This window comes from Vipera ursinii, assembly GCF_947247035.1.
Source record: "Vipera ursinii genome assembly, chromosome: 2".
In the NCBI taxonomy this organism is placed as follows: Eukaryota; Metazoa; Chordata; class Lepidosauria; order Squamata; family Viperidae; genus Vipera; species Vipera ursinii.
The window spans coordinates 167,670,788-167,696,843 of record NC_139513.1 but is presented as its reverse complement, the minus strand read 5'-3'; the positions used below and the strand labels follow the sequence as shown (position 1 = coordinate 167,696,843).

General features: G+C 43.8%; 1 protein-coding gene across 6 annotated transcripts in view; it reads left to right on the top strand.

Moving 5' to 3' along the window:
- Positions 1-19,853, top strand: part of LOC310634273 (methyl-CpG-binding domain protein 1-like) — an 86,292-nt gene extending 66,439 nt beyond the window's left edge. For 5 of the 6 annotated variants that reach the window (XM_083352487.1, XM_083352483.1, XM_083352486.1 and 2 more), the window contains 4 exons: positions 7,729-7,962; positions 8,997-9,107; positions 11,135-11,254; positions 18,324-19,853. In XM_083352487.1, coding sequence (XP_083208613.1) covers positions 7,729-7,962; positions 8,997-9,107; positions 11,135-11,254; positions 18,324-18,785 — 927 coding nt within the window. In that variant the 3' untranslated portion in view covers positions 18,786-19,853. Of the gene's footprint in view, positions 1-7,728; positions 7,963-8,996; positions 9,108-11,134; positions 11,255-16,513; positions 16,654-18,323 lie in introns of all 6 variants that reach the window. The other variant, XM_083352488.1, reaches the window with a different exon arrangement.
- The last annotated feature ends 6,203 nt before the right edge of the window (positions 19,854-26,056 follow it).

The window sequence follows — 26,056 nt, the reverse complement described above, 5'->3', positions numbered from 1 at the left end:
GGCGTATTTGCAACTACCTGTCATCCAGGAGACCGCAAATGCACAGACCATCGTCACACACCGCGGGGCTTTCAAAGTAAATCGCTTACAAGCCAGTGACTTCAGCTGTGACTAGCTCAGAGCCGGGGAAAGAAAAAAAAAATTTTTCTTTTCCCTCGGCTAGTGACTTCAGCTATGCGAAGCAGTAAATCCCACCTTCCGTCGCCAGTAAGGGCAGACCCCGGGAATTCCCTTAAGGGTCTTTTCCATAATAGGATCCTTTGGTCTTTTTACTCTCGTGAGTTCAAAGAGGTAACCAGGGCCTTATTCTTCCCTGCGCTGGTAGGCAAGGCCGACTTTTTTTTATGTTGGAATTTCCAAAGTTAGGGCTACCTCAAAGGGCCTTTAAGCAGACACAAATGGGTGAGGAAACGAAAACATTTTCCTTGTGCTTTGGAATGGCTGAAAGGTAAATTTAAGAACAAGAGCTGTTGAAAGAGATGCCAGGCCTTTTGCCTGCTTGGCTTCTTGTAGGAATTTCCTCATGGTTCATTTCCACCAGTATCTTGAAAGGAAGACAATGGTGATGATTGTGATGGTGATGATTCACAAAAAATAACAATCCCGCAAGGTCTGAAGAATAAGGTTAAAAAAAGAAACAGCAGTTTTCCTTTCCCCCCTGAAATTAAACCTTTAGCTAAGCTCTGCCTGGAGGGATGTAAGGGCTGGTGGGCTGATAGAATACGTCTTCATTCTCAAGTTTGCATGAACAATAAAGAATGGGCTGATTAAGCTACACTTGTTTTTTCTCTTTCCCGTTGTCTCCTTTTCGTATTTTTATTAGTATTTCTTTTCTCCTCCTCCTTCTCTCCTCCAAGCTGGCTCCGATAAACCACTACACATTTTTCACCCATTGTTACTTTGGCATCATTTTTTTTTGTGTTGTTGTCCCTGGTGGACAAACTAAGCCCCACAGATAATACATTTTCCATTTTGTCGTTTGGGCTACAGTTTCCCCAGAGCTGAACGGGAGGAATTGATGGTCTGGGCCCCTTTCCCTTTCCTCGTATATGGATTGTGTAAGTGTGTCACAATTACAGGAAAGGAGGAAATGTCAAGGACTGCTTTCAGTTGGCCTTGGGCAATCATAGGGTGACCAGGCACGGGAGTTCATAGGACTTCGTAGGAATTTTGTCTGTGTTTTTTCTATCAACTCTTTTCTTTTTAGGAGGGATTATCTTAAATTTACTACAGGTAGTCCTCGGCTTATAACCGCAGTTGAGCCTAAAATTTCTGTTGTCAAGTGAGACATTTGTTAAGTTGAGTTTTGCAGCCATGTTACGATCGTTCTTGCCACAGTGAATCACTGCAGTTGTTAAGTTAGTGGCACGGTTGTTAAGTGAATCTGGCCTCCCCGTTGGCTTTGCTTGTCAGAAGGTCTCAAAAGGGGATCACGTGACCCCGGACACTGCAACCGTCGTAAATATGAGTCCGTTGTCAACCATCTGAATTTTCACCACATGATCATGGAGATGCTGCAACGTTCATTTAGTGTGGAAAAACAATCATATGTCACTTTTTTCAGTGCCATTGTAGTTTGGAACAGTCACAAAACAAACTGTTGTTAAGTGAGGACTACCTGTAATGCTATACCAGCTGTGATTTCCGGTAACAGCCTTGCTTACCAGCCCAGCATCTAATATATCGGTAAATATATTTCATGGCAAGGGACGTGGTGGCTCAGTGAGTTAGGACGCTCAGAAGGTCGGCAGTTTGGCTGGTCGAATCCCGAGTGCTGCGTTAACAGAGTGAGCGCCTGTTACTTGTCCCAGCTTCTGCCAACCTAGCAGTTCAAAAGCACGTAAAAATGCAAGTAGAAAAATAGGGACCACTACGGTGGGAAGGTAACAGCATTCCGTGTGCCTTTGGCGTCTAGTCATGCCGGCCACATGACCACGGAGACGTCCTCGGACAAGCGCTGGCTCTTCGGCTTTGAAACGGAGATGAGCACCGGCCCCTAGAGTCGGAAACGACTAGCACACATGTGCGGGGGAACCTTTACCTTTACCTTTATATACTTCATGGCAGATTGGCGTTATGTATTATTTTAGCAGACCCCAATACCACAAAGTTTAACGTGTTGCTTCTAGAACGGTTTCCTGCTCAGAAAAATTTGTATCAGAATACCGGCCTCTGGAATGCATCCCTGCCTCCGCAGCCGCTTTACAAAGAAGCTCACAACTTTTCTTGCTAGGAATATGTTTTTAGAGAGTTTTCTGGATTTCCGGATTGTTACTGTATCTGAAAATTGGAATGGCCAGGCAAGTGTTTACAGAATTGCAAGAGAGGGTTTTGCAACATCAGGAAAGCTTCTTGAGTCTTGAAGTACACATCCGAGAAACAGGAATGCTCGCAGCCATGCATAAAGAGGGCCCAGCAATTTGTGTATCTACAAGATGTTACTCTTAGATGCTTAGATTTCAGTTTTTTGAAGTAACTGCATGCCTGCCTTCGCTCAGCACAACCTGGTTATTGAATTAATCTGTTTTTTAATGTTATTAAATTTTAAAAACATGAATAAAAAGTAAATAAGCAAGAAAAAAGAAACAAAAAAAAGAATCAGACGAAAAGCAAGATAAGAATGCGAGAAAAAGGAAAGAAAAAAAATAGCTTCCCATTTTTTGTACATGTATAGATAAAAGATACATCCAACTCTTATTCTGAAATTAACAATAGTCCACATTACTCTTGTAATCGCATATAACTCTAATCATCCAATCCCAGAGTCAAAATTACGTGTCTCTTAGTTTCTCACAAAAAGTCAAAAACTGGCTTCATTGTGTTCTGGATTCACAAACTATGCTGAACCATAAAGTAAACATTAAATTAAGCTCTGAACAAAAATCCAAAGGTAGTTTAAAAGTAGCCAAGCTTAACTTGCTCTATCTATGCATCTTCCATGTACTTAACTGGCCAGGCTAAGTAGTCCCTGTATTAGCTCTGTACAATGTGCAGCATATTGTACAAGGGCACGAAGCAGCTCCTCTCATCAAATCATTAAAATAGCTGCGTCTTTTTTCAGGCTTGTGTAGCTGCAAGATGCTCCTGTCTGTCTATATGGGTGTGCATTCATGATGATTTTGTCCCCCCCCCAAACATAAAAGATGTTGCCTGATTAGGAAATTGTTACCGTATTTTCCGGCGTATAAGACGACTTTTGAACCCCTGTAAATCTTCTCAAAAGTTGGGGGGTCGTCTTATACGCCGGGTCGTCTTATACGCCAAAAAAAAAAAACAAATCAGTCGAGCGTACTTTCTTGCAAAGCCGGGCCGCCCTGTGCAACCGAGCTATCTCCGGCGCGGCTCCGGGACATGGCTGGGCGGGAGCGTCGGGCGGCTCTCCCCACGCGAAGCTTTGCAGGTAACTCGCGGGCTAGGGAGCGGCGCCCTCTGCACGCCCGCGGACCCGGAGCCACGGCGGAGAGGCGCTTTTTCCCTTTCCCTTCATGGGGGTGGTGGTGTGCGCCTCTCCAGGGACTGCTGGGTGGGCCGCATGAAGCCGAGCGGCGCTTCCCGCGCGAGTGGCTCGGCAGAGGCGCTGGGAGAGGCCGGGGAGCGAGGCGGGCTGGCGGACAAAGGCGAGAGGGGCGTGCCTGTGCTGAAGGTTCTCCCGGAGCCTGGCCTGGGGCAGGGGCGGCGCCCCCTGGGCCTGCTTTCCCCCTCTGGCCCCGCTCCTCCCCCGTGCCTGCCGCTCTTCTCGGCCTGGCTTGGGGCTGAGGCTGCCGGCCCCTTGTTCCGGGAAGCCCCGCGAGGAACCATGTGGCTTTTTGCAGTTCTGAAGGTATAGGCTTAGCTTCCTGTTTGGCGGGGCCTTCCAGCAGCTGCAACATTCGAGCAAACTCACATGGGGCAAAGAGGGAAGGAAGGAGACTTGGGGAGCCTAACTTTTGGGGACCAGCAACTTGGGAAAACTGTAGCCTCAGGCTTCCTTCCGGACTCACCTGTCACCAGCACCGCTCTTCCCCCCGCGGGGATGCGCTTCCGCCGGGCGGTGCTGGCCGAGACGAGCCAGCAGGCAGCCGCCGTGAGCGCGGTGCTGAGGGGCAGCGGCAGGACGGCCTGGCCCAGCGCCTGCAGGACGGCCAGCAGCCCCACGCGCAGCAGCAGCCGCAGCGAGAGCTGCAAACGCAGGAATAATGTGGAACGTGTGGATGGTGCTCGCCGTCGCCTTATCGGCCTGCGTCTCGGGCGAGGCGGTAAGAGGTTGTTTTAATTTCATTTGGGGAGGGTGAAGCAGGGCAAGAAGCAGTTGCGAGGAGCGCTTGCGTGGATTCGGACGATTTCCATCCCCTTGGTCAGTGGTTGCCTCGCCTTTCCTGCTCTAACTCTTGGGGAACTTTTCCCGTCTTCTCTGTTCTGCATTAACCGGCAATTTAGCTCGATCCTGGGGCCCCTTGCACTGAACTCCCCTTTCTTGGTTCAGAAACTGGCTTCGGCCTCAAATTGGAGAAAGAGGGGCGGCGGGACGGGGATCAATCCGGAGCGGGAGGAAGGATGAGACGCCCCCGCTGTTCCCACATCTGCTGCGCAGAAGTTTTGCTAAGGTCATTTGCAAAGATCAAAACTTTTTAAACAGGAGGGGCACGGGGTTTTCGGCTCTGCTTAATGGTATGTGAAACGGGGGAAGGGAAGAGGAGAGAGCCATTATATTTTTATTTGACGGGTAGAAAATGTTTTTTTCCTCCTGGGATTTTTTTTTTTTTGGTGGGGGGAGCAGACTTCTGAACTCGAGGGGCCTTAGTTTTTTGTAAAGACTATCGATAACTCTTGGGATACGTTTTTATTTAAACAAAAAGCTGTCCGAAAATTGCAGATGGAAAGAGATGGGATAAGAACATCGAAAGACAGGACCATAAAAACAATCCTTTGAAAGGGGGGGGCGCGTGAGTGTTAGAGTGGTGATTTAACACTCCAGTTAAAACTGTCTAGCGTATTTTTCATTCAAACCTCTCCTTCATTACTACAGTCTGTTGAATTCAATGGAGGACTCTAGGAGAACATGATACCATGGTGATTCTGAATGTGACAGTTTTGGATCTGTTTGCAAATCCAGTCTGGCATCACTGAGTTGTGTTTGATTGATCCAAACAGAATTTTGGATTATGACGGACAGGGAGGGCAGGGCATGTAAGTATTTTCCGGCGTATAAGACCAAAAACCTTGAAAAACTTCTTAAAAGTAGGGGGTCGTCTTATACGCCGGGTCGTCTTATACGCCGGAAAATACGGTAATTGTGTTAAAATTGCATGGAATTGAAATACTGCACTGGGTTCTCAGTCATTCTTAAAAAATAAAATAAAATAAAAGAGGCTGTTGAAAACAAGGGAAATGGGCAGAAGTAAAAATAAGCACAGAGAGGTGAAAAGCCTGGATATCTTTGAAGATTAATCTTGATGCTTTGGATGCCTACTTGCTTGCCGAATTTTATTCTTTCTGTAACAATAAATGGAGATGCTTCCTCCTTCCCATTCATCCATCCATCCACCCATTTCACTTTTCATTCCTTTTCTGTTCTGCCCGAAGGGTGGGTGGGAATATGTGTTACAATATCTGCTATATACAGATGGAGATTGGTTAATTTAAAAATTAGGTTGAAAATTTGGCTTGGGGATCTCAAGGGAATGGCGATCTAATGAGATGGCTTTATTGTTTTTGACATCATTTTTCTTGGCTGTTTTGTTACTGTTGTTGTTGTCTTTTAATTGTAGTTGTTTTAATATTGTGGTTTTATTCTTTTTATTGTGCACGATTTAGTGTCACTTTTCCGTGAGATTGGAGGCTGGTTAAATATAAATAAATAAATAACAGCGTAGATGCGTTTCTCATCAGTAAATAAGCCTTAACTGCTTCCCTTAGTTTGAACTGATAATATTTTCTGACTTTTTAAGACATCAAGAAACTCAATTGCATGAAAGCCACTTGGAATTAATTAAAATACTTGTACTAAGGTTTGTAACACAATCCTTTGGTGCAAAAAAATAATAATAATTAAACTGACTTGGACTATGCAGGTACCATGCAAGTTGGAGGTTGGGAAAGAAAAAAGACGGTTCTAGTTTGAACTGACAACAAAAGTGTTCAGGTGGCTACAGTTTCTATACTTTCCGCTTAATATTTGCAACAGGAATCTGAGTAATAAAACATTGTTTGCATCAATTTATCATGTTCCTCATTTGGCATTTTTTCTTTTAACGGTTGGAATGTTGAAAGATTTCACCACACTTTTATGAATTAATCAAAAGCTTGTTAGATTTCAGACGATTTTTAGAAATAAGATGAGAGGGATGCCTGGGACATCACATGAAAACAGCACTCCAAAAGCTTGCTGATATGTGCTCTATAGAGGTAAAATAATAATAAAAAGAGATGTTTGTCCATCCTTTCCCCCTCTTCCCATTCAGTGACAAGCTTTTGGCGTCTTGAGATTTTCTAGGCTTAAAATTTCGATGGCTGAAGCAGCTTGCTGCTAATGCTGCCACCCAGCACTAAATTTTGGTTTTGTACATGGAGGAAAAGGCAATCACAGGGATGCCATCATTATGGGATCAGGATTCAGGTGTTTGGCAACCAGCTCTCAGTTATGACATTGCGGTGCCCTGCTGCCATGTGATCCCATCTGCAGCCTTCATTGCCTACTTCTAACAAGCAAAGTCGATGGGGAAGCCAGCAGGAGGTTGTAAATGGCCACCATGGGAATGTTGTGACTGTGGAATTTATCTATTCTCAGCAACTGGGACTGCCAGAACTACTGTCATAAACTGGCATGGTCATGTGACACCCTGTCCCTTAGTGACCACATTGCTTAGCAAAGGAGTACACAATTCCAATTACCATTGGTAAGTGAGGATCACCTGTTTAAAAAAAAAGTCCAGGGAGGGGCAGTATACATTTGCTTGCGGAACAGTTCCAGGTTCAGCCTTTTGTATTTACAACCCTTAACTGGGATGATTTCTTCCTAACCTGGAATCACTCTTCACTTCATAGAATCACAGGGCTGAACCAGGGATCTTTGGAGGTCTTCTAGTCCAGGGGTCCCCAACTTCTGGTCCATGGTCCGGTACCGGGTTGCAGCATGCCAGCAACCGGTCCACACAAACAAGCAAAGCCCCATCTGTAGGATACAGGCAGCACACAAAACTATGTACTCTCCAGTCCACGGAAAAACCGTTCTCCACGGAACCGGTCCCTAGTGCCCAAAAGGTTGGGGGGGGGCCTCCGTTCTAGTCAACCCCCCTGCCTAAGGTAGGAATCCTCATACCATCTTGGACAAATTGTTGTCCAGTTTTTTTTCTCTTAAAAACCTCCAGGAACAGAGCACCCACAACTCCAGAAGGCAAGAACCCTTTAATGAGGGTGATAGGCGGTTAAGAAGTTTGAAAAAAATAAAATAAAATAAAATAAAGCTGTTCCACTGCTTAGTCGTTTTCACTGTCAAGAAATTCCTTCTTATTTTCAGGTCGGGTCTCTCTCTCTTGACAAACTTCCACCATTGCTTCTTGTCTTATCCTTGGGAATTTGTTGCAGAATTTGTTTCCCAGCGGATGTCAGGGTAGTAAAAGTTCCCCATTACTACTGTGGTAGAGTTATTCCAGTAATTGTCCCGTGTAATTCTGAATTAGATAGACAAATAGGCTGAGCCAGTATAAGGTTGCTTATATCTCTTTCCTTTCCTCTCCTGTGGCACTGAAGGAATCTTCCTTGACCAGTGAGTGGACTGAAGTGCCCAAATCCCTGAGCTTACAGATGCCTAAGCAGGAGCAGCCACATCTGCATCCACAGCCACCACCGATGAAGCCGAAGAAGGAAACCATACCCTCCGCCTCCCACGAACCCTCAAAGGAGTGTTCCATTCTGCCGCCATACATCCAGCAAGAGCAAGATATACGCCACCACCCCATTAAATCCACCTGGGTCATAGGAACGGTGGGTGAAAGCTGGTACCGTTTAAGTCATGTGTGACTGTTCCTCCCCTAAACTGCTTCTCCCGTTTTGGCAGCTGAAATGTCAAAGATAAAAGAAAAGTAATAGAGATTAAACAAACTGAAATAGATTTAAATAAAAAATCACTGGTTTGTTAAAGTAAGTGTGTGTGTGTGTGTGTGCGCGCGCACACACGTGAGAGAGAAAGAGAGAGAGAGAGCAGTTGGGTGGCAACATCCTGAAAGTTTAATGCTTTGTAGATTTTAGAAGCGTCCTGAAATTTTGTTGTTTGACTTAAACAACATAGGCATTTCTGGATGGACTAACTTTTCATCTTTTAACAGTGTATATTTTGGGTAAGACGGGGATTTGGACCTGGCCTTTTTGTTCATATCGTTTACATAAGCTGCTTTTGCTTAGCTTGTTTGGTGTTGATTTTTTTCTTGAAAATACTGCATTGCAAATAAATGCTTTCTACCTTAATATTTACTGATTTTCTTCCTTTAAAATTGAGGATGGACTTGTTAGAAGCCATACATTTGGTCCCATCCTAAATTGGTTGGCTGTGCCAATACTGTTTTCAAATTGCAAACAAACTTGCATTTTTCAAGTATCTTTTTTTTGGTAATATACAGAAAGAAAAAGTGTACATTGGCCACACATGTATTTCTTTCTTTGAAACTGCAAGGTCTTTGTTGACATTCACTCCCACTCAGCCTATTTGAAGTATGTTTTATCTTTTTTTTTAATTATTGTGTGCATCACCTAGTTTTCAAAAGTCAAGCAGAGAGTGATCTCACACAGGGGGGTTTGTTTCTTGAGCAAGGTTCCCCCCCCCCGAGTAACAAATTATTGAACGAACATGCTAACATGGCACGATTAGACTTGAGAAAGAGCAGCAGTGACATACTGCTTGTGGTGGAGAGTGCACTTACGTCTTTTTTAAAAAAAAACTGCACCTTGTATGTAGCTTGAAACTTTAGGTTTAAAACCTCCATTTATTAGGCTCTAATATTTTGGTATAATGTATCTCATAGGATCCAGACACCAAACTGCCTGCAGTCAATCTCCTTATTGCCACCTCTCCCCAAAACAAGCAAGAATACACAGAACCAGGTGGGAATTGTCAGGCATCCAGTGACTCTCTGGTAAGCTCTAGTTTAAGGTGTCTTTCCTTGCCAAATCACCTTAGTGTCCTGGTTGGTTGCTTGCTGAAATTTTTATTCATTTATTTAGCGTGTGGCATACGATATCGGGGAAATCTACACATGCTAGTAGACACGGTGCAGTCCGGACAGCCTAGATTGCTAATTCATTCTGTTTGGTGCTTGCTGGCTGTCCTTGGTGCACTATAGACGGGGGGCGGAGAACGGGCTTTACCAATCCTTTGCTTTTGTATTATTCCACCCAGGTTTGGCTGGTTTCAAAAAACACTTGGACCAATTCTTAGAGATCAGTGACTCTTAGACTTGATGGCAGTGTGACTGGCTTTGAAGGATGATCTCCTGGGAGACAAGTGGGATGTGTGTGTGTGTGTGCATGCGCGTGTGTGCGCAGTTGGTTGGTCACTGTGAGAACAGAGTACTGGACTAGATGGATAAAGGATCCAATCCACCAGGGGATTATTTATTTATTTATTTATTTAATTTATTTTAATTCCATTTATATCCCGCCCTTCTCCGAAGACTCAGGGCGGCTTACAAGCTTAGCAGTTTATGTTTATGTTATTGTTGTGACTCAGGGCCAGCCTGTGGGTCCGACAGCCGGCTCCGACGTATCGGAGGACTCAGATGAGGGGGAGGAGGGAGACGAACCGGCTGATGATGGTTTGGAGGCTTTGCAGAGTCCTCAGCCGGGGACCTCTTCTCAGCTGCGTGAGCCCGAGAGTGCGGAGGATGATGACCCACAGCTGGCCCTGTTCAAGGACGCCCGACGCAGGAGGCAGTCGAGCAGGAACAAACAAAGAAAGGCTATGGGACTCCTCGGGAGGAGGCACAGGGAGACCACGCCCTGAGCTCTCTATAAAAGGAGTGTTTGGGGAGGGGCTGGTTGCTGAAAGCAACTTTTCCGCTTGAGAAGACAAGCTCTAGTGTTTTTGTTAACTGCGTAATTAAATCTTGGCAGAAGCCTTTTAGCCTTGGACGCTCTCCAGTCTCTTCTTTCTGATAAGGGGTTTGTTAGAAGAGGGCTGGTTCAGAACAGTTCTGGATTGCCAGCAAATTTATCCGGCATAGCTATCTGACATTTCCTCCTGGGTGGGGGTGCAGCATGTACCTGGGCTTGTAGTTGCCCCACTTGAGCTGCCAGCAAAGTGAGTTGCTGGGTGAGCTGAGCATTCTCGGCAAGAAGCTGCTCCATCGTAGTTGTAAGGGGTGGGAGGCTGAAAGCAAACTGTTCTGAACCAGCCCTCTTCTAACAAACCCCTTATCAGAAAGAAGAGACTGGAGAGCGTCCAAGGCTAAAAGGCTTCTGCCAAGATTTAATTACGCAGTTAACAAAAACACTAGAGCTTGTCTTCTCAAGCGGAAAAGTTGCTTTCAGCAACCAGCCCCTCCCCAAACACTCCTTTTATAGAGAGCTCAGGGCGTGGTCTCCCTGTGCCTCCTCCCGAGGAGTCCCATAGCCTTTCTTTGTTTGTTCCTGCTCGACTGCCTCCTGCGTCGGGCGTCCTTGAACAGGGCCAGCTGTGGGTCATCATCCTCCGCACTCTCGGGCTCACGCAGCTGAGAAGAGGTCCCCGGCTGAGGACTCTGCAAAGCCTCCAAACCATCATCAGCCGGTTCGTCTCCCTCCTCCCCCTCATCTGAGTCCTCCGATACGTCGGAGCCGGCTGTCGGACCCACAGGCTGGCCCTGAGTCACAACAGTTATTTATGTTATTATGGCTTTAGTTTCATGGATTCCCAATCATATACAAGAAATATTTCTGGGCCTATGCATTTAAGAGATGTTTCAAGGAGGTCTCTTGTAGGTTGCCCTGTAATCCCATCTATTTGTCTGTATAATCTGTGCTTCAGCTTCCTTTGAAATATCATTTGTATGTGTCTCTGTATGTACAGTTCCCTTCTGATGTCAGATTTGTTGTCTGAAGTAGGGTTTGGGCACTGAGAAGTCTGAGAAAGGCCTATTTGTTGACTTTTACAAATCAAACCTTGAGCCTATTTTTATTGCTGCAGGTATCAGCAGGATTCCCCCAATTTAAGAAACTGTCGGGAACACCAAGCACAGAAGTGGTAGTTCTTGATGATTCAGAAGACAATGAAGTGGGACCAATGCAGCAAATCCAGCCTCCAGTGGTAAGTAATGGGATAATTTTAGGTACTGTGATAATAACTCTTTTAGAGGGTCATGGGGTTTTTTTGGGGTGGGGGGGTTTGGTTGTTGATCCTGGGCAAGTTTGTTCCTGATCCTGGGGATGAGAATCACAATACGTATGGCCAGCAGAAGGTGATGGATATGCAACAACAGATACTGAGATCGGTGAAGTGAAGGAGAAGTTTTGGACTGTAGGTTTTTTTCAACAATAAGAGAGTTGGGGAGAGGCGGACTGTGGGATAATAGCATGGAAACTTTGTTTTGGAAAATTTATTATGGTCCTTGACCAACCATAAAAAATAAATACCTGATAAGAGAAAAGATACAAATTATTGTTCCAGCTTGCCAACCATCTTTCTTAAGCAATGATGCTGTCCATTCAATCATATCCAGTTGTTCTGTACCAGCCTGCTACCGGCCCTGCAGAAAAGGCAGGGACAACCCCTTTACAAACGGCAAGAGGCTGGAATTAAGCCTGCCAAATTTATTAACATAAAACAGAGCAAAACAAGACACGAACCATGAAACAGGAGCTATGAAACAGGAACTATTCAAGCGGTTGCCTTCAGCAAACCAGCCCTCCCACGCATTCCCCTTTTATACAGTTCAGGGCGTGGCTTCTCTCTGCCTCCTTCCGAGGTGCCCCATTGCCTTCCTCTGTTTACTCCTGATTGACTGCCTCCTGCGTCGGGCGTCCTTGAACAGGGCCAGCTGTGGGTCATCTTCATCCACGCTGTCAGGCTCACACAGCTGGGTCTCCGTCGTGACCAGGTGGGAGGGGCCTGGCTGAGGGCTCTCATCAGCAAGCTCTCCAACCCCCTCAGCAAGCTCTTCAACACCCCCCTCCTCTGAGTCGTCCGACCCAACTGCCGAACCCACAGGCTGACCCTGAATCACAACACCAGTTCTCAGCTATTCTCTGAACCAGCTGTCTCCAGTTTTCCAGTTTTGTACAGCTTCTTTCAGTTGCTTTATGCTCTGGCTGGTGTCGGCTTTGATTGTACCTAGCAACTGTTCTTATTTCCTTTTATCACTGACCATTCCGAGCAAATCAGTTTGATTGCATGACATGGCTGAAATAAGTAAGGTGGAATTTGATGATTTTGCCTTCCAGCAATATGCCTGGTTTTATATTCTCCACAGTACTTGATCGTTTGTCACTTTAGCTGTCCAAGGAATGTGAGGAGCCTTCTCCAGCACTACAGTTCAAACAAGTAGTTTTTTTTTTATCGAACTTTCACAGTTGTAAGTATCTGTGGGAAACCTGGCATTTAGTTGCCAGACGATTCATGCTCATCATTATTGTGTGACCCAGTGCAATTTAACTCTTTATTTCTGGACTGCGCTCTCTGCTTTGATCAATCTGTGATCCTAGAGAAGTGTACTTGCGTATTTTCAATCTTTTCATTGTCAGATGTTATTTTGACATGTTCATTCCTCACAGTGGTCATTAGCTTAGTCTTTTTGATGTTCAGGAAGAGGCCAAATTTCTTGCTCTCTTCTTTAATCCTTTGGATCTTCTTTCAAGCCCTCTTTGGTTTCTGAAAGGAGAGTTGTGTTGTCAGCATATCCAAAGATTGTTGATATTCCTTCCTCCAATCTTTACCCCAATTTTTAATTCTTCGAATTCCAGCTTCCTTATAATCACTTCAGCATACAGGGTGAATAAGAAAAGTGAAGGAATGCAACCTTGCCACACTCCTTTCTCTGTCTTGAACCAATCAGTGTTTCTCTGTGATGTTTACACAATAGTTTCCTGATCTGTGTTGAAGGGACTGCATCAATTTGACCAGATCTGTTGGTACCCTCGGGTCTTCTAGGACAGTGGGCCCCAACCCAACCAAGAACCGGTTCCATGGAGACAGGGTTTTCTGTGGACCGGAGGGAGCGTGGTTTTGCGACTCAGCCTGCATCCCGCAGATGGGGCTTTGCTTGTTTGCATAGCCCAGTTTCTGGCATGCCACAAACCGGTGCCAGTCCATAGACTGGTGGTTGGGGGATCCCTACTCTAGGGCTCTCCAAAGCACATCATTATTGACATAATGGAAGGCTTTCTTGTAGTAAATAAAGCAAATATAGACATTCTTGAGATTTTTCCACGATCCAGAATAATTTGTAATAGAGTCACTAGTGCCATGATCCCTTCTGAAGCCAGCTTAAATATCTAATAATTCATTTTTTGATGGATGGCACCAGACACCACTGTATAATCTTGTTGAGAGAATTTCCCCGTGTCTCTTTTCTTCCGAGCTGGGAAAAGAGTACCGGCGATCAAGATGCAAGACGAACTGCTGGCAAAGCAGTCTCTCTTCTTATTCCAAAAACAATAACAGAGTTTGTTTTTGGGGTAGCTGGCTACTGACTGGTACTTTAGTGAGATTTTTGTGGGATTTGAGGCCCTTTGTGTTAGGTTTGTGAAGGAAATGTGAGTGTGATGTATGATTTTATGACCGTAGACACACACACACACACACACACACACACACACACACACACACACAGAGAGAGAGAGAGAGAGAGAGAGAGAGAGAGAGAGAGACTGACTGACTACTGACGGACTGACTGACTGACTGACTGACGAAAGCGAACCAGATCAAAAGGCACGAGAATTTCACACCTATCCCCAAACCTCTTAAAATCCAAGGAGGACAGCGACAAGAACCATCTTGCTAATTCTTCCTTATCAGTAGAGATTTTCCTCTGGAGCATACGGTTCTTGTCGCTGTCCTTCTTGGATGTAAGAAGTTTGGGGATAGGTGTGAAATTCTCATGCCTTTTGATCTGGTTCGCTTTCTGTGATCAGCCTCTGTCTGTCTACGGTCTCAGTGCTTTGAGTGATCCCAGAGTTTTGAGTTTATTGCCTTTCCGTGGTTTCTTGAGGTCACATTGTACCTCTGCCTTAGCTGAGCAATGAAACCACGTACCTTATTAACGGAGATAAGGTCCGTCCAGCAATAAGCGTTACCGGTGGTCGGCAGTGAGCAGTGTAAATGAAAACGGAGAGACAGAGATATTTTCCACGGGATTTCTTCTCACTTAGGGAATTTTCTGGTGCGGTTTATTTTTTTTTGTTTTGTGGGGGGGGAGTTTCAAAACAAACTATACAATTTTAAGGAGAAACCTGCTAGCACAAGGGATGAGGAACAGTTGTACAATTAATTGGAGCGATCCCTGGAGTTGCTCTTTTTTGTTAGTGGAATAAACACTGCTCATTTCCAATCCTGGGGTTATTTGTAATTCTTTCCCCCCCCCCCAAATTTTCCAGTACAAGGCTATGGTGGTTGTGGGTGATAACAGGCCTAAGAAATTCTGCAGCAATGGTTTCAACCCCTCGACCCTTGTTTTTTGGAGGGCAGTTGGCTCATTGCCTACACAACGTCTTCCCCGAAGGACGGCTGGTGCTGTTTCTGCTTTCCTTTCCTCCTCATCCTCAGGAAGTCGGGCGTCTTTGTTGCTGGTATACAGCTCTTCTGTTTATTCTCACCTTCTGTTCTTCACACCTTATCGGTCAGACAGTTCTTTCTCTTGCTTGTTTTTGATGACGCTTTTATGAGCAGCAAATGTTGTTCAAATCCTTTGAAGTTGCTTGTAAGTGTAAACTTTGTTGTCTTTCCTTGCTCTGCTCTTGGGAAATCTGCTTTCAGTCTCCTAGCTTCCTCCCATTTGGCTGCTGCTTTGGCGTGTTTTTCTGTGCTTGGCTGTCCTGATGGTTTCATTTTTCTCCAGCTTCTTGTATGTATGTGCTCAGCTAACATCTATGAAATGCATTTGATATTTAAAAGCCAGTTTAGTGCTATATAGAACAAGGGTCCCCAACCTCTGGTCCATGGGCCAGTACTGGGCTGCGGCATGCCAGTAACTGGTCCGCACAAACAAGGAAAATCCCATCAGCAGGATGCAGGCAGCACACAAAGCCAAGCCCCCTTCGGTCCGCGGAAAAACCTCTCTCCACATAACCGGTCCCTGGTACCCAAAAGGTTGGGGACCTCTGATCTAGAACATAGACAGTATTTCCTTTTCCTGAACCCCATATTAGAAGAATTTGAACGGCAAATGACACTGTTTTCAACTTTTAACAGTAGTAGTGGTGTTGCTGCATAACTACCAAGCATGATTAAATGTTAACAAAATTCTCTTCTTTCTTGTTGAGTTTGGCAAACACACCACTAGAATCAGATCGCTGTGCTCAAAATGTTCATGGAAAAGTTGATTCAGTGAATATGCAGTTATATTTCTAAAATACTGTCCTCTATGAACTCTTTTGAGTGTAACTAGAATTATAACTAGGGGACGCGGTGGCTCAGTGGGTTAGGACGCTGAGCTTGTCGATCAGAAGGTCGGCAGTTTGGCGGGTCGAATCCCGAGTGCCGCGTAACAGAGTGAGCGCCTGTTACTCGTCCCAGCTTCTGCCAACCTAGCAGTTCGAAAGCACGTAAAAATGCAAGTAGAAAAATAGGGACCACTACAGTGGGAAGGTAACAGCGTTCCGTGCGCCTTTGGCGTCTAGTCATGCCGGCCACATGACCACAGAGACGTCCTCGGACAAGCGCTGGCTCTTCGGCTTTGAAACAGAGATGAGCACCGGCCCCTAGAGTTGGAAACGACTAGCACGCATGTGCGGGGGAACCTTTACCTTTACCTTTACCTTTAGAATTATAATCTGGCTACATTTGAATGAGATAATAATGGTTTTCTTGTCTAGGTTTTTTGTTTGATTCCTGCTTACGCACAGCCTTAATCTGTCATCTAGCTCATCTCAAGGCTGGCTAGTGTAAGCCCAAAGTTTCTACTTCTATAGAGGAAGTCTTGGGTATTTCTGTCAAACAATGCAGTGGATATCGTTTAATTCACCCATATATTTTTCTAACTGCCATGGATTGATCAAACATAGCAATTAGTTTCTCAATGTGAAGAAACACTTATAGCGATAAAATATGCTAAAACCTTTTTGGGGAGCATTTTTTCCTCAGACAAATCACAGATAGAGGTTCTCTCAAGATACATCATCTGTTCTCTCATTTTTGGGGGCTAATTCTTCTTTAAATACAAAAGTCATTTGTGATTGAAAATAATTCCCTGTTTTCTACACCTGTGTCCAAGCTAGAGAAGGATTTAAATTACAGGTGGGAAAAGTGACTTGTGAATTGTCCTTGAAGTCATAACCATCATACCACCCGCCCACCCACCCGATAATCCTGTGATTGCAATCCAGACACTTTGCAACTGGCTTTTATTTGCAGTGGTTGCCGCATCTCATGGGTCCCGGGACCACAATTTGTGACCTCCCCAGAGGGCTTTTGGCAGCAGTCAATTGGGGAAGCCAGATTCACTTTATGACCACACCAACTTACCGATGGAAATTTTGGCCCCACTTGTGGTTGTAAGTCGAAGATTACTTGTACGTGCTGTTTCCTTTAGTTTAAAAAAAAGCCCATCAATTTTTATTTGATGATGAATTTTTCACAGGTAAGTTCTCAAAATATTAGCTTCTTCTGTGAGCTCTTGTACTCCTCAGTCAAATCAACTGAATCTTATCCGCATTAGTTTTGCCATTTGAAGTTCACCATTTGAGTGAACATGGCCATTATGCAGCCTTCACTACTGGCTTCCAACAAGCAGAGTAAATAGGGAAACAAGATGGAGGTCTCAGAACTTTGATTGTGTGACCAAGGGATGCTGCGATCACCCAGAATTTTATCTAATGATGATACCTGGAATTGCCACACCTGTCATTCTAAGTTGAGCCAATCACGGAATATCACGCTTTATAACTGTGCCACTTAGTAATGGAGTTGCTGGTCCCAGTTACTGTTGTTAACCAAGGGACTGCCTGTACTTTTTTTAAAAAAAATCCCATTTATATCCCACCCTTCTCCGAAGACTCAGGGCAGCTTACAATTTAAAGCACAAATCAATGTGCTTAGCAATAGCCTTCATTCTATGTATATGCCTGCTTATTAGGGCTTTCGCCCCTCCCCCCAAGCGGCATTATTACAAAGTCAGCTTATTGCCCCCAACAATCTGGGTCCTCATTTTACCTACCTCGGAAGGATGGAAGGCTGAGTCAACCTTGAGCCTGGTGGGACTCGAACCTGCACTAATTGCAGGCAGCTGGTGTTACTTAAGGAGGCATTAGCCCACTGCTCCACCAAGGCTCTGTCTTGATTACAGATGGCAGTTTTGGGGCAGCTCTCAAACAAGGGGTCTTCTATGGCGAATTGAACGTGGAGGTTACCCATGCTTTGACTCGCTTCATCAAGATAGAATTGTCGTTGGCCTTCATTTTTTGCCGAGAGACATTTCCTGCCAGAAGCCCAACGGAGACTGGATGAATCCTCAGAATGCAAAATTGGTTCTTTACTGCAAACGTTATTGTATTCAAAATATGTACAATGTGATTTTTCCTGGACAGATTCTTAAATCAGTTCACTCCAGACCCAAGATTACTTGTGGCTTACCCATCTCTGAGACTGAACTGCTACGTGAGTTGAGACCTTGAGTCATTGCCTTAATCGTGACAAGGCGTGGCTTTGAAATAGGGGCCCCTGTGCCCTATTTAAGCCAAACTGGGGGAAATGGCAGCTTATCTAAAGTTATTTGATTACTACTGGCCTTGACTTACAACAGTTCACTAGTGACTGTCCAAAGTTACAACAGCACTGAAAAAGGTGACTTATGACCGTTTTTCACACTTACAACCATCACAGCATCCCCATGGTCACATGATCAAAATTCGCATGCTTGGCAACTGACTCGTATTTACGTTGGTTGCAGTGTCCCGGGTTCATGTAGTCGCCTTTTGTGACCTCTTGACAAGGAAAGTCAGCGGGGAAGCCAGGTTCACTTAACAACCGCGTTACTAACTTAGCAACCACAGCGATGCCCTTAACAACCGCGGCAGAAAGGTTGCAGAATGGGGCAAAACTCACTTAACAAATGCCTCGCTTAGCAGCCGAAATTTTGGGGCTGGGTTGTGGTCTTAAGTCGAGGACTACCTGTACCAAAAGGATACTTACAACTGGGCTTTTTTTTTGCTCTTTCTTTCTCTAGATTATGGAGGTCTACAGCCTGGGCGGTGTGCGGCCCCTCTCTCAGTTGGACAGCGTCTTGCGAGAGTTTTTAGCTGAGCTGAATGAGATCCCTCTCCCTGCTCATTGGGAGGTGTTGCCTCCCCTTGGCAGCCCAGACCTGCGTCTTGTCCAGCACTCGAAACATTCCACCATGTCTGCCGCAGTCATTCACATCCGCCCAGGCCTTTTCTTCCACGTGGTAGTGAAAGATCTGCTGGTGCCTCAGGAACACGAACTTTACGCCAGTCACCCTGCCCGCCTGACCACGGTTGATGAGGTGGTGGAACTGATCTGCGATCTGGAGGCCTACCAACTTTGTTCAGGTTGGCCTGCAGGGTGGCCTGCTGGAGAACGCTCTGAGGCCTGTGATGTTCTTGTTCAATCAGGCCGCTGCCCACAGTGCCGGCTCAACCCCTGGCCATCAGGAAGCGGCACTCGCTGAGAACCAAGCTGGGCAAGGAATTTGGAGGCAGATTCAGCCCCCTCTGCCCCCCCACCCCCCGATCTGAGAATGGGCAGTTAATCTAAGTTTAATTTTGACACTGGACATGGCTTGGATTTCTAAAAGGATAATTCCTTGCCATAAATAGCATTATTATTATTTCCCTCATGTTCAATAGCTTGGCAAAAAAAAATATTCCCCCTTCTTGTCTTGTTTCTGATTCCCCCCCCCCCCCCCGATAACTTGCTCGTGTACTTCTGGTGTTCAGAGAGGTTTCTTTTGGCGACTAAATTCCAGTCTTGCTTTAGCCATTTACTGCTAGAGAGGTACCGGGTGGACAGTGTGTGTATCACAGCAGCTTGGGCTGACCACCAGTTTTGTGCACTTTTAAAGCTTTTTTATGTGCTTGGCAATGTAGTATTACAGGTTGATACGATGGGCAGGTGGAGATGGGTTATGCATCCACTTGGGATCCTGTTTCCATGGTTTTTTGCTTGCCGTATCTAGCACACTCCTACAGTATGATCTCCACCAAACCCAGGAAAAATGGGATTTTACAGTAGAATCTCCTTCTTCAAACAAATCGCTATGGGCTAGACATTTTCCCCCGATTTGTTTACAACTTGAATTGTTGCCCCAAACATGTTTTCCTTTGCTTCATGTTGTGGGGTTTGAATAGGGAATTCTGCTTGAGTATCTGCAAGACTTTTGCTCTGGGGAGCAGAAAAGGTCCCACAAATGGTGCCTGAGTGGAAGTTGGTGAGCTGCCATTCTATATGCTGAGAGATTCCAGCATGTTCTGTTCAGGGAAGTTCTACAGAAGCCATAGTTGTTTGTCACTTGCTAACTTGTGGTTTTGTTTCATGTCTTCCTTCAATGTAGTTGGTGGCAGTGGTAACAACAACCTTTATCTTCTGCCCCTCCCCTACGCCTTTTTGCAGTCTGTTTGACTCTCTTGATGTGTGATATTTTTCTTTCAGAAGAAAAGAATGAAACTATCCTCAAAGAAATAACAAATCAGAACTGGCTTCTATTTTTTTTAACATATTAAAAATTTGAAAGAGCAAATGGTCTTTGGTTGTTCTTATTTCTGTTCAAAGTGAGAATCCTCAAACTGGTTTGTGAGAGCATGGGAGAAGAGTAGCTAAGACTGCTGTGTAAATTTCTCCTAAGTCTTGATACCTTAATTTTTTTGTGACTGTTCAATATGTATGCAAGGGTGACCCACTGACTGTCAACTCATAAATTCCCTACTGAATGCACATGGGCTAAGAATTGTAGCGAGAGTGATTTTAGCTTACATAAAGTGGTGGCATCTTTGTTAAATCAAGCTGTGGGGTCTCATAAGATCATGTTTTCATGACATTACAGTTCTTGGTCTTTTCTTACACAGAATCTCTTCATTTGCCTTGTGAGTTTATTTGTCAAATTTATGTAGCTGGTCATTTCACAAAACAAGTGACTTGGGCATATAACAATCACTAGAGTGGTTAATAAATACTTAAAAATAATTATTTTGATTAAAAAATTGAAAATATAAAAGCAAAGATAAAATATATAGTGGGCAAAAGGATGTTAATAATAAAGGGGCCACTTCACTGGTTCACTAGGACCTTGGGGTACTCAAGTCTGATGGCACAATGAGGTCTTGAGGGACTTTTGGAAGGTCAGCAGTGATGGAGCCAGCCTCATGGGGGGGGGGTGGATTTCACAAAGCGATGCCACAGCAGAAAGGCCCAGTGCCTAGTGCCCAACACATGTAATTCCTTAGATGACAACCTGTTACATACTGTATATGCTGGATCTGGTGGAATGGGCAGATGTAATTGTGGAGATGCAATCCTCCTCCAGGGAACCTGGGCTCAGGCCATATAGGGCTTTAAAAATCAACATCAGGAACTTGAATTGGACTCCAAAACAAACAGGTAACCCATGCAACTTAGAGCAGAAATGTAACATGTTCTATCAGAAACACAACTCTGCACTGCTGTGCTGCATTTTGCAACAGTGAAGTTTTCGGATACTCTTCCAAGGGCAGCCCCCTGCAGAGCACATTACAGTGGTCCAACTAGGAGGTGACCCGTGTGTGGGTGACTGAGTATGGCTCTCAGTCTAGGAATGCACAACTGGCACCCAATCTGAAGTTGTGCAAAGACCTTCCTAGCCACTACTGCCATCTGCTCATCAGGCAAAGATTGTAAGACCAGGAGGGTGGGATTCACAGGGGTTGAGGGTGGGATTCTTGGAGAAAGGGGGTGAACCAGTATAACACTGTACTGCCCACCCCCAATTTCCATTCTGAGTTGATCTGGAAGGATATAATGGTTGATGATGTTGAAAGCAACAGTCAAAAAAAGGGAAGGATGAATACACTATTCATGCCAGGTATCATCCAACAGTGCAACCAATGCTCTTTTTGTGCCATCCCAGGTTTGGTTCTCTCCCCACCCCCCAAAATCAAATGCAAGAATATATATTACATAGATTCCTTTTTTCTTCTAGAAAACTGGATTTTCTCAGGACTGTTCTCTCAACTGTACCTGACCGGCTTTTGCAGGCACCTTCTAAGATCTCAGATGACATCCAGTCTGTGTCTTTCCCAGAAACAGAACATTCTGTACACAAAGCCTTTTGTCCTCCGATGTTTTGTTCTGATAACATCCATCTTCCATGGCAACCTCCAGGTTCTAGAAGTTTCCTAGTGTCCCCTCCCTTAACATTCTTAACCTCATCATTACAATATGTTGCATTTCCAAGTTTCAGAGGTTAAAAATATGCATCGTTTTCAGGTTTCACAAACCCAGATGTGTGCTAGGTTGATGCACATCACTACTGTTTAGAAGGCAGTGTTTAAACCATATTAGATTCTTTCTAATATGAATGGATATACAGTATGTATGGGCACCTTTTGTCGACTTGTGGGAGCTGATTCTGAGTCAGCCATGGTACAAATGGTTGTGTATGAGTGTATAGTTGAAGAGGCTGAAATGATGGGTTAACTCAGAACCTGACATACTATTCCTAGGAAGTATCCGCAAACCCTCATAACAAAAAGTGTTATTAAATGGATAGTGTTTGAGATATAGATATTCTTACACGTTTGTGATATAGATATTCTTACACGTTTGTGGAGCGCAGAGGCTTTTCAGGTTTGGAAGTCCTGTGAGATGGTTGTCATTTTTAATTTTCATTCTCGGTACTTAGAAAGTTTGCCAACTCTTGTCTCCTTCCCCTATAAGTGCAGTAAAATATTAACAAATAATGGCAACCAGTCAGATTTTCCCTATTTTTCTCTTAAAAGGGAAATTAAATCCAAATTTGCAGAAGTAATTTGAATAGTGAAAGATCAGCATATGGCCAGAAGTATCTAACAGTCTTAGATTAATTCACATTTTTATTTGATAATGGTGATACTAAACAGTATTGGCCTTTTACTCTAACAAAAAAATACAAAGTATCCAACATGTTCTAGAAATCTGTCTGAACAGAAGTGGAACTGTTGTAATTACTGGGGACACCCAGTGTAAGATTGAAGATAATAATAATAATAATTTTATTTGTATACCGCCCTTCTCCCAAAGGACTCAGGGCGGTGAACAGGGCAAACATATAAAAATACAAGAATACAAACATTAAAAGAGATTAAACAGGTGCCCAGAAGCTAAGAACAATGAATTAAAATACATTAAAACAATATTAAAATCTAAACCCATCACCCATCAGGCTAGGCCGGCTTGTTCTAACAAGTAGGTCTTCAGATCGTGTCGGAAGGAGTGAAGGTCGGGTGCCATCCGGAGCTCAACTGGCAAACGGTTCCACAATTCCGGCACGCCCACAGAGAAGGACCTCCCCCTGGGGGCCACCAGGCGACATTCTCTGAGGCCCTCTCTGTGGGAGCGCACAGGGCGGAGGGAAGTTGATGCCGGCAGCAGGTGATCCCTAAGGTACTCCGGACCCATGTTTGAGATGTTCAAATGCTGCCATCTAGGGGATCCAGAACATTGTAGACAAGTTCCTCTGATAACAATACCAGGGAAAATTGAGGAAGAGATCTTAAAAATGAATTGAAATAATTAAAAATATTGAGACTTATTTTATGCAAAACATTTACACAGGTATGGGATGAAGGTTTGTGATTGTGGAAATTGGATGGGAGGATAATTGTAAGCATTGATTCCTGTCTGAATATATAGGATAGTTAGCAAAGGAGGTAAAAGTTTTAGGCTGCGTTAACAGATCCATTGTTTCCAAGCTGCTGGAAGGAATCACTTTTTATTCTGCATGATTTAAAGTTCATCTAGAATACTTTGGCTGGTTCTGCATGCTGATTAGAAGTGAGGTGGAACAGATCTAAAGAAGGAAACTACAGAAACATTTGTGAAATGATGAAAGAAACCCGGTTGTTTTAATAAAGATCAAAGACCAGCCCTCCATTGCCTTCACAGAGCAGCTCTAGGTAGTGATGTAGTCACTTAGGAAACTGGTAGCTGGTAATCTAAATATTCACTTTCTCCACTAGATTGCTGTATGATGCTCCCTAAAATTACTATATGCATCTCAAGGGATGGCTTTCTCTACTAAATCACCATTCTAAACTGGAGTTAGAGAGTGGACTTGCTTGCTTTTAGTTTTTACATTAATTCTGTCACTATCTTCTCCTGTGCTGATGGTGTTATCTTTCTCTCCCGGATTACAAATCGCCTTTAGCAAAATCTCTAAGCTCTGGCAATATTTTGTTTGAAAAGCTAGAAATGAGTTTCTCTGAAACAGGATTTGGTAATATTCTACCAAATGCAGGTAAGATCAATTTGCAAAAGAAATTTTGCAAGCTATTTGATGCCTGTTGGTGTTGCTGCTTCATGAATAATTAACATTGATTACTATTATGTACAATCTAAGGTAGTTCTACTAAATATCAGGTTTGGGGATTTTGATTTTCAACCAGGCAATTTTTTCCCCCTCAGAATTTTAGTGTGGGAAAAGTGACCATATTAGATCTGGAGGTAGAAAGAAGTTGCATTATATAAACTTTACCATAAGACTGCAGAAAGATCTAATCTATATTTTTAAAAGATAAGGATAGAGGCATATTATATAACTCTTTAATTTTACCACAAAGCCATCCATTTGCAAACCAAAAGTTCTGGTTTGAATTGCATCTTACAAAATGAAGTACTTTTTTCTGCTCTGATAGTTGGCAAGGTCTATGATCTGGTAAATGACATAATAAAAGGAGATGACACTTCACTGAGGCTGAGAAATTATACTTCAGTTAGGGATGAGTAAACTAGGTATTTATCTCGGAGAAGGTCTATAATTTTATTTATTTTATTTTATTCATCAAATTTCTACACCATCCATCTCATCTGACTCTGAGCAGTTTACCAACAGTAAAATAATATAAAAACATGACTAAAAGCCCAATTAAAAACAAAATTAAAAATAAAGTGTGGTCTTAATGCTACATGATCAAAGGGTTGTTGTTGTTAGTTGCGAAGTCGTGTCCGACCCATCGCGACCCGATGGACAACGTTCCTCCAGGCCTTCCTGTCCTCTACCATCTTCTGGAGTCCATTTAAGCTCACACCTACTGCTTCAGTGACTCCATCCAGCCACCTCATTCTCTGTCGTCCCCTTCTTCTATTGCCCTCAATCTTTCTCAGCATTAGGCTCTTCTCCAGTGAGTCCTTCCTTCTCATTGGTGGAGCAGTGGGCTAATGCCTCCTTAAGTAACACCAGCTGCCTGCAATTAGTGCAGGTTCGCATCCCACCAGGCTCAAGGTTGACTCAGCCTTCCATCCTTCCGAGGTAGGTAAAATGAGGACCCAGATTGTTGGGGACAATAAGCTGACTTTGTAATAATGCCGCTTGGGGTGTGTGTGAAAGCCCTAATAAGCAGGCATATACATAGAATGAAGGCTACTGCTAAGCTTGTAAGCCGCCCTGAGTCTTCGGAGAAGGGCGGGATATAAATGGAATTAAAATAAAAAAATAAATAAAATTAGGTGGCCAAAGTATTTGAGTTTTAGCTTCAGGATCTGGCCTTCTAAAGAGCAGTCAGGGTTGATCTCCTCTAGGACTGACTGGTTTGATCGCCTTGCAGTCCAAGGGACTCACAGGAGTCTTCTCCAGCACCATAGTTCAAAGGCTTCAAAGGGTAGTTCTACTAAATATCAATTTTTGGCATGGATTTTCAAACAAGCCATTTTTTTTCTTCAGAAAAGTTACCAGGCATTGTGATGTTACTATCTCAACCCACCTTCTTTCTGTCTATGGAGATTCACAGTCATCCAGGTCACAATTACCCCAAATATGCTTTTTTTCACGAGGCAAGGAACCAGTCGCCTTGTGAAAAAAAAAAGAAGCATCTTTGGGACCACTTTCTTTCTGTTCCCCCCTGTCATAACTCTCTGTGCTGAGTGAGTCCCTTTGCACAGAAGCTGCATAAACTCTCACAGTGATTTCTTCTCCTTCAAAAGGCAAGCACTTGTGTTGAAAAAAAAAGAGAAGATAGCTGAGGCTTCTTCTGGATCTCTGGAATTTTTCCGTAGCTTTGCAATCAGAACACTGGTATGACTGTTCAGAAAAGAATGTGAAGAAAGTACTTTCTGAAAACTTTCCATGTATTAGCACACTTTGAGGAATACTGCCTTTAAAGAATGTGCACCGAGCCAATTAGGTCTTATGATAAGCAAACCAAAGGCAAACCAGTAACAAATCATGTAGTTCAGCCTCTAAGATAAGAAGACTCTGTCAAGTCCTCTAAAGTTGGCCTAACTGCCCTGTAGCTGTTTGCAGGATGAATTTGATTTATTTTACAGTAGCAACACTTCCTATTTTGTAGGGTGGGTAGATACCATTAACAGAGGACATCCCTTCTGTGTTTGGATGAATTTTAGTGATGACATACTTATACCAATTAAATATGAAAGAATTTTAGTTGGTATAGTTATTTATACGCACATCACCAAGACCTGTCAATGTTGGGATAACTGAAAATTTAATAGTCATATTAAGTCACTGATGATTCAGCAGTTTTCAGAGTTTTGCATTTTTTTATTTAAAGAAATGTCATATGTCTTCATACTATACACAAACCTTGCTTTTTCTAACCATATCAGTTTATCTAATTCTATTGAGAACATTATTTTCATGTATAGAATATCACTTATAAATGAAGAGTGTAATAAATGACACCACTATCCACAAAGAAGAGTATTATGACTCCGTGCTAAGAAAAGATACTGCAATTTCATTGCACATTCATGACA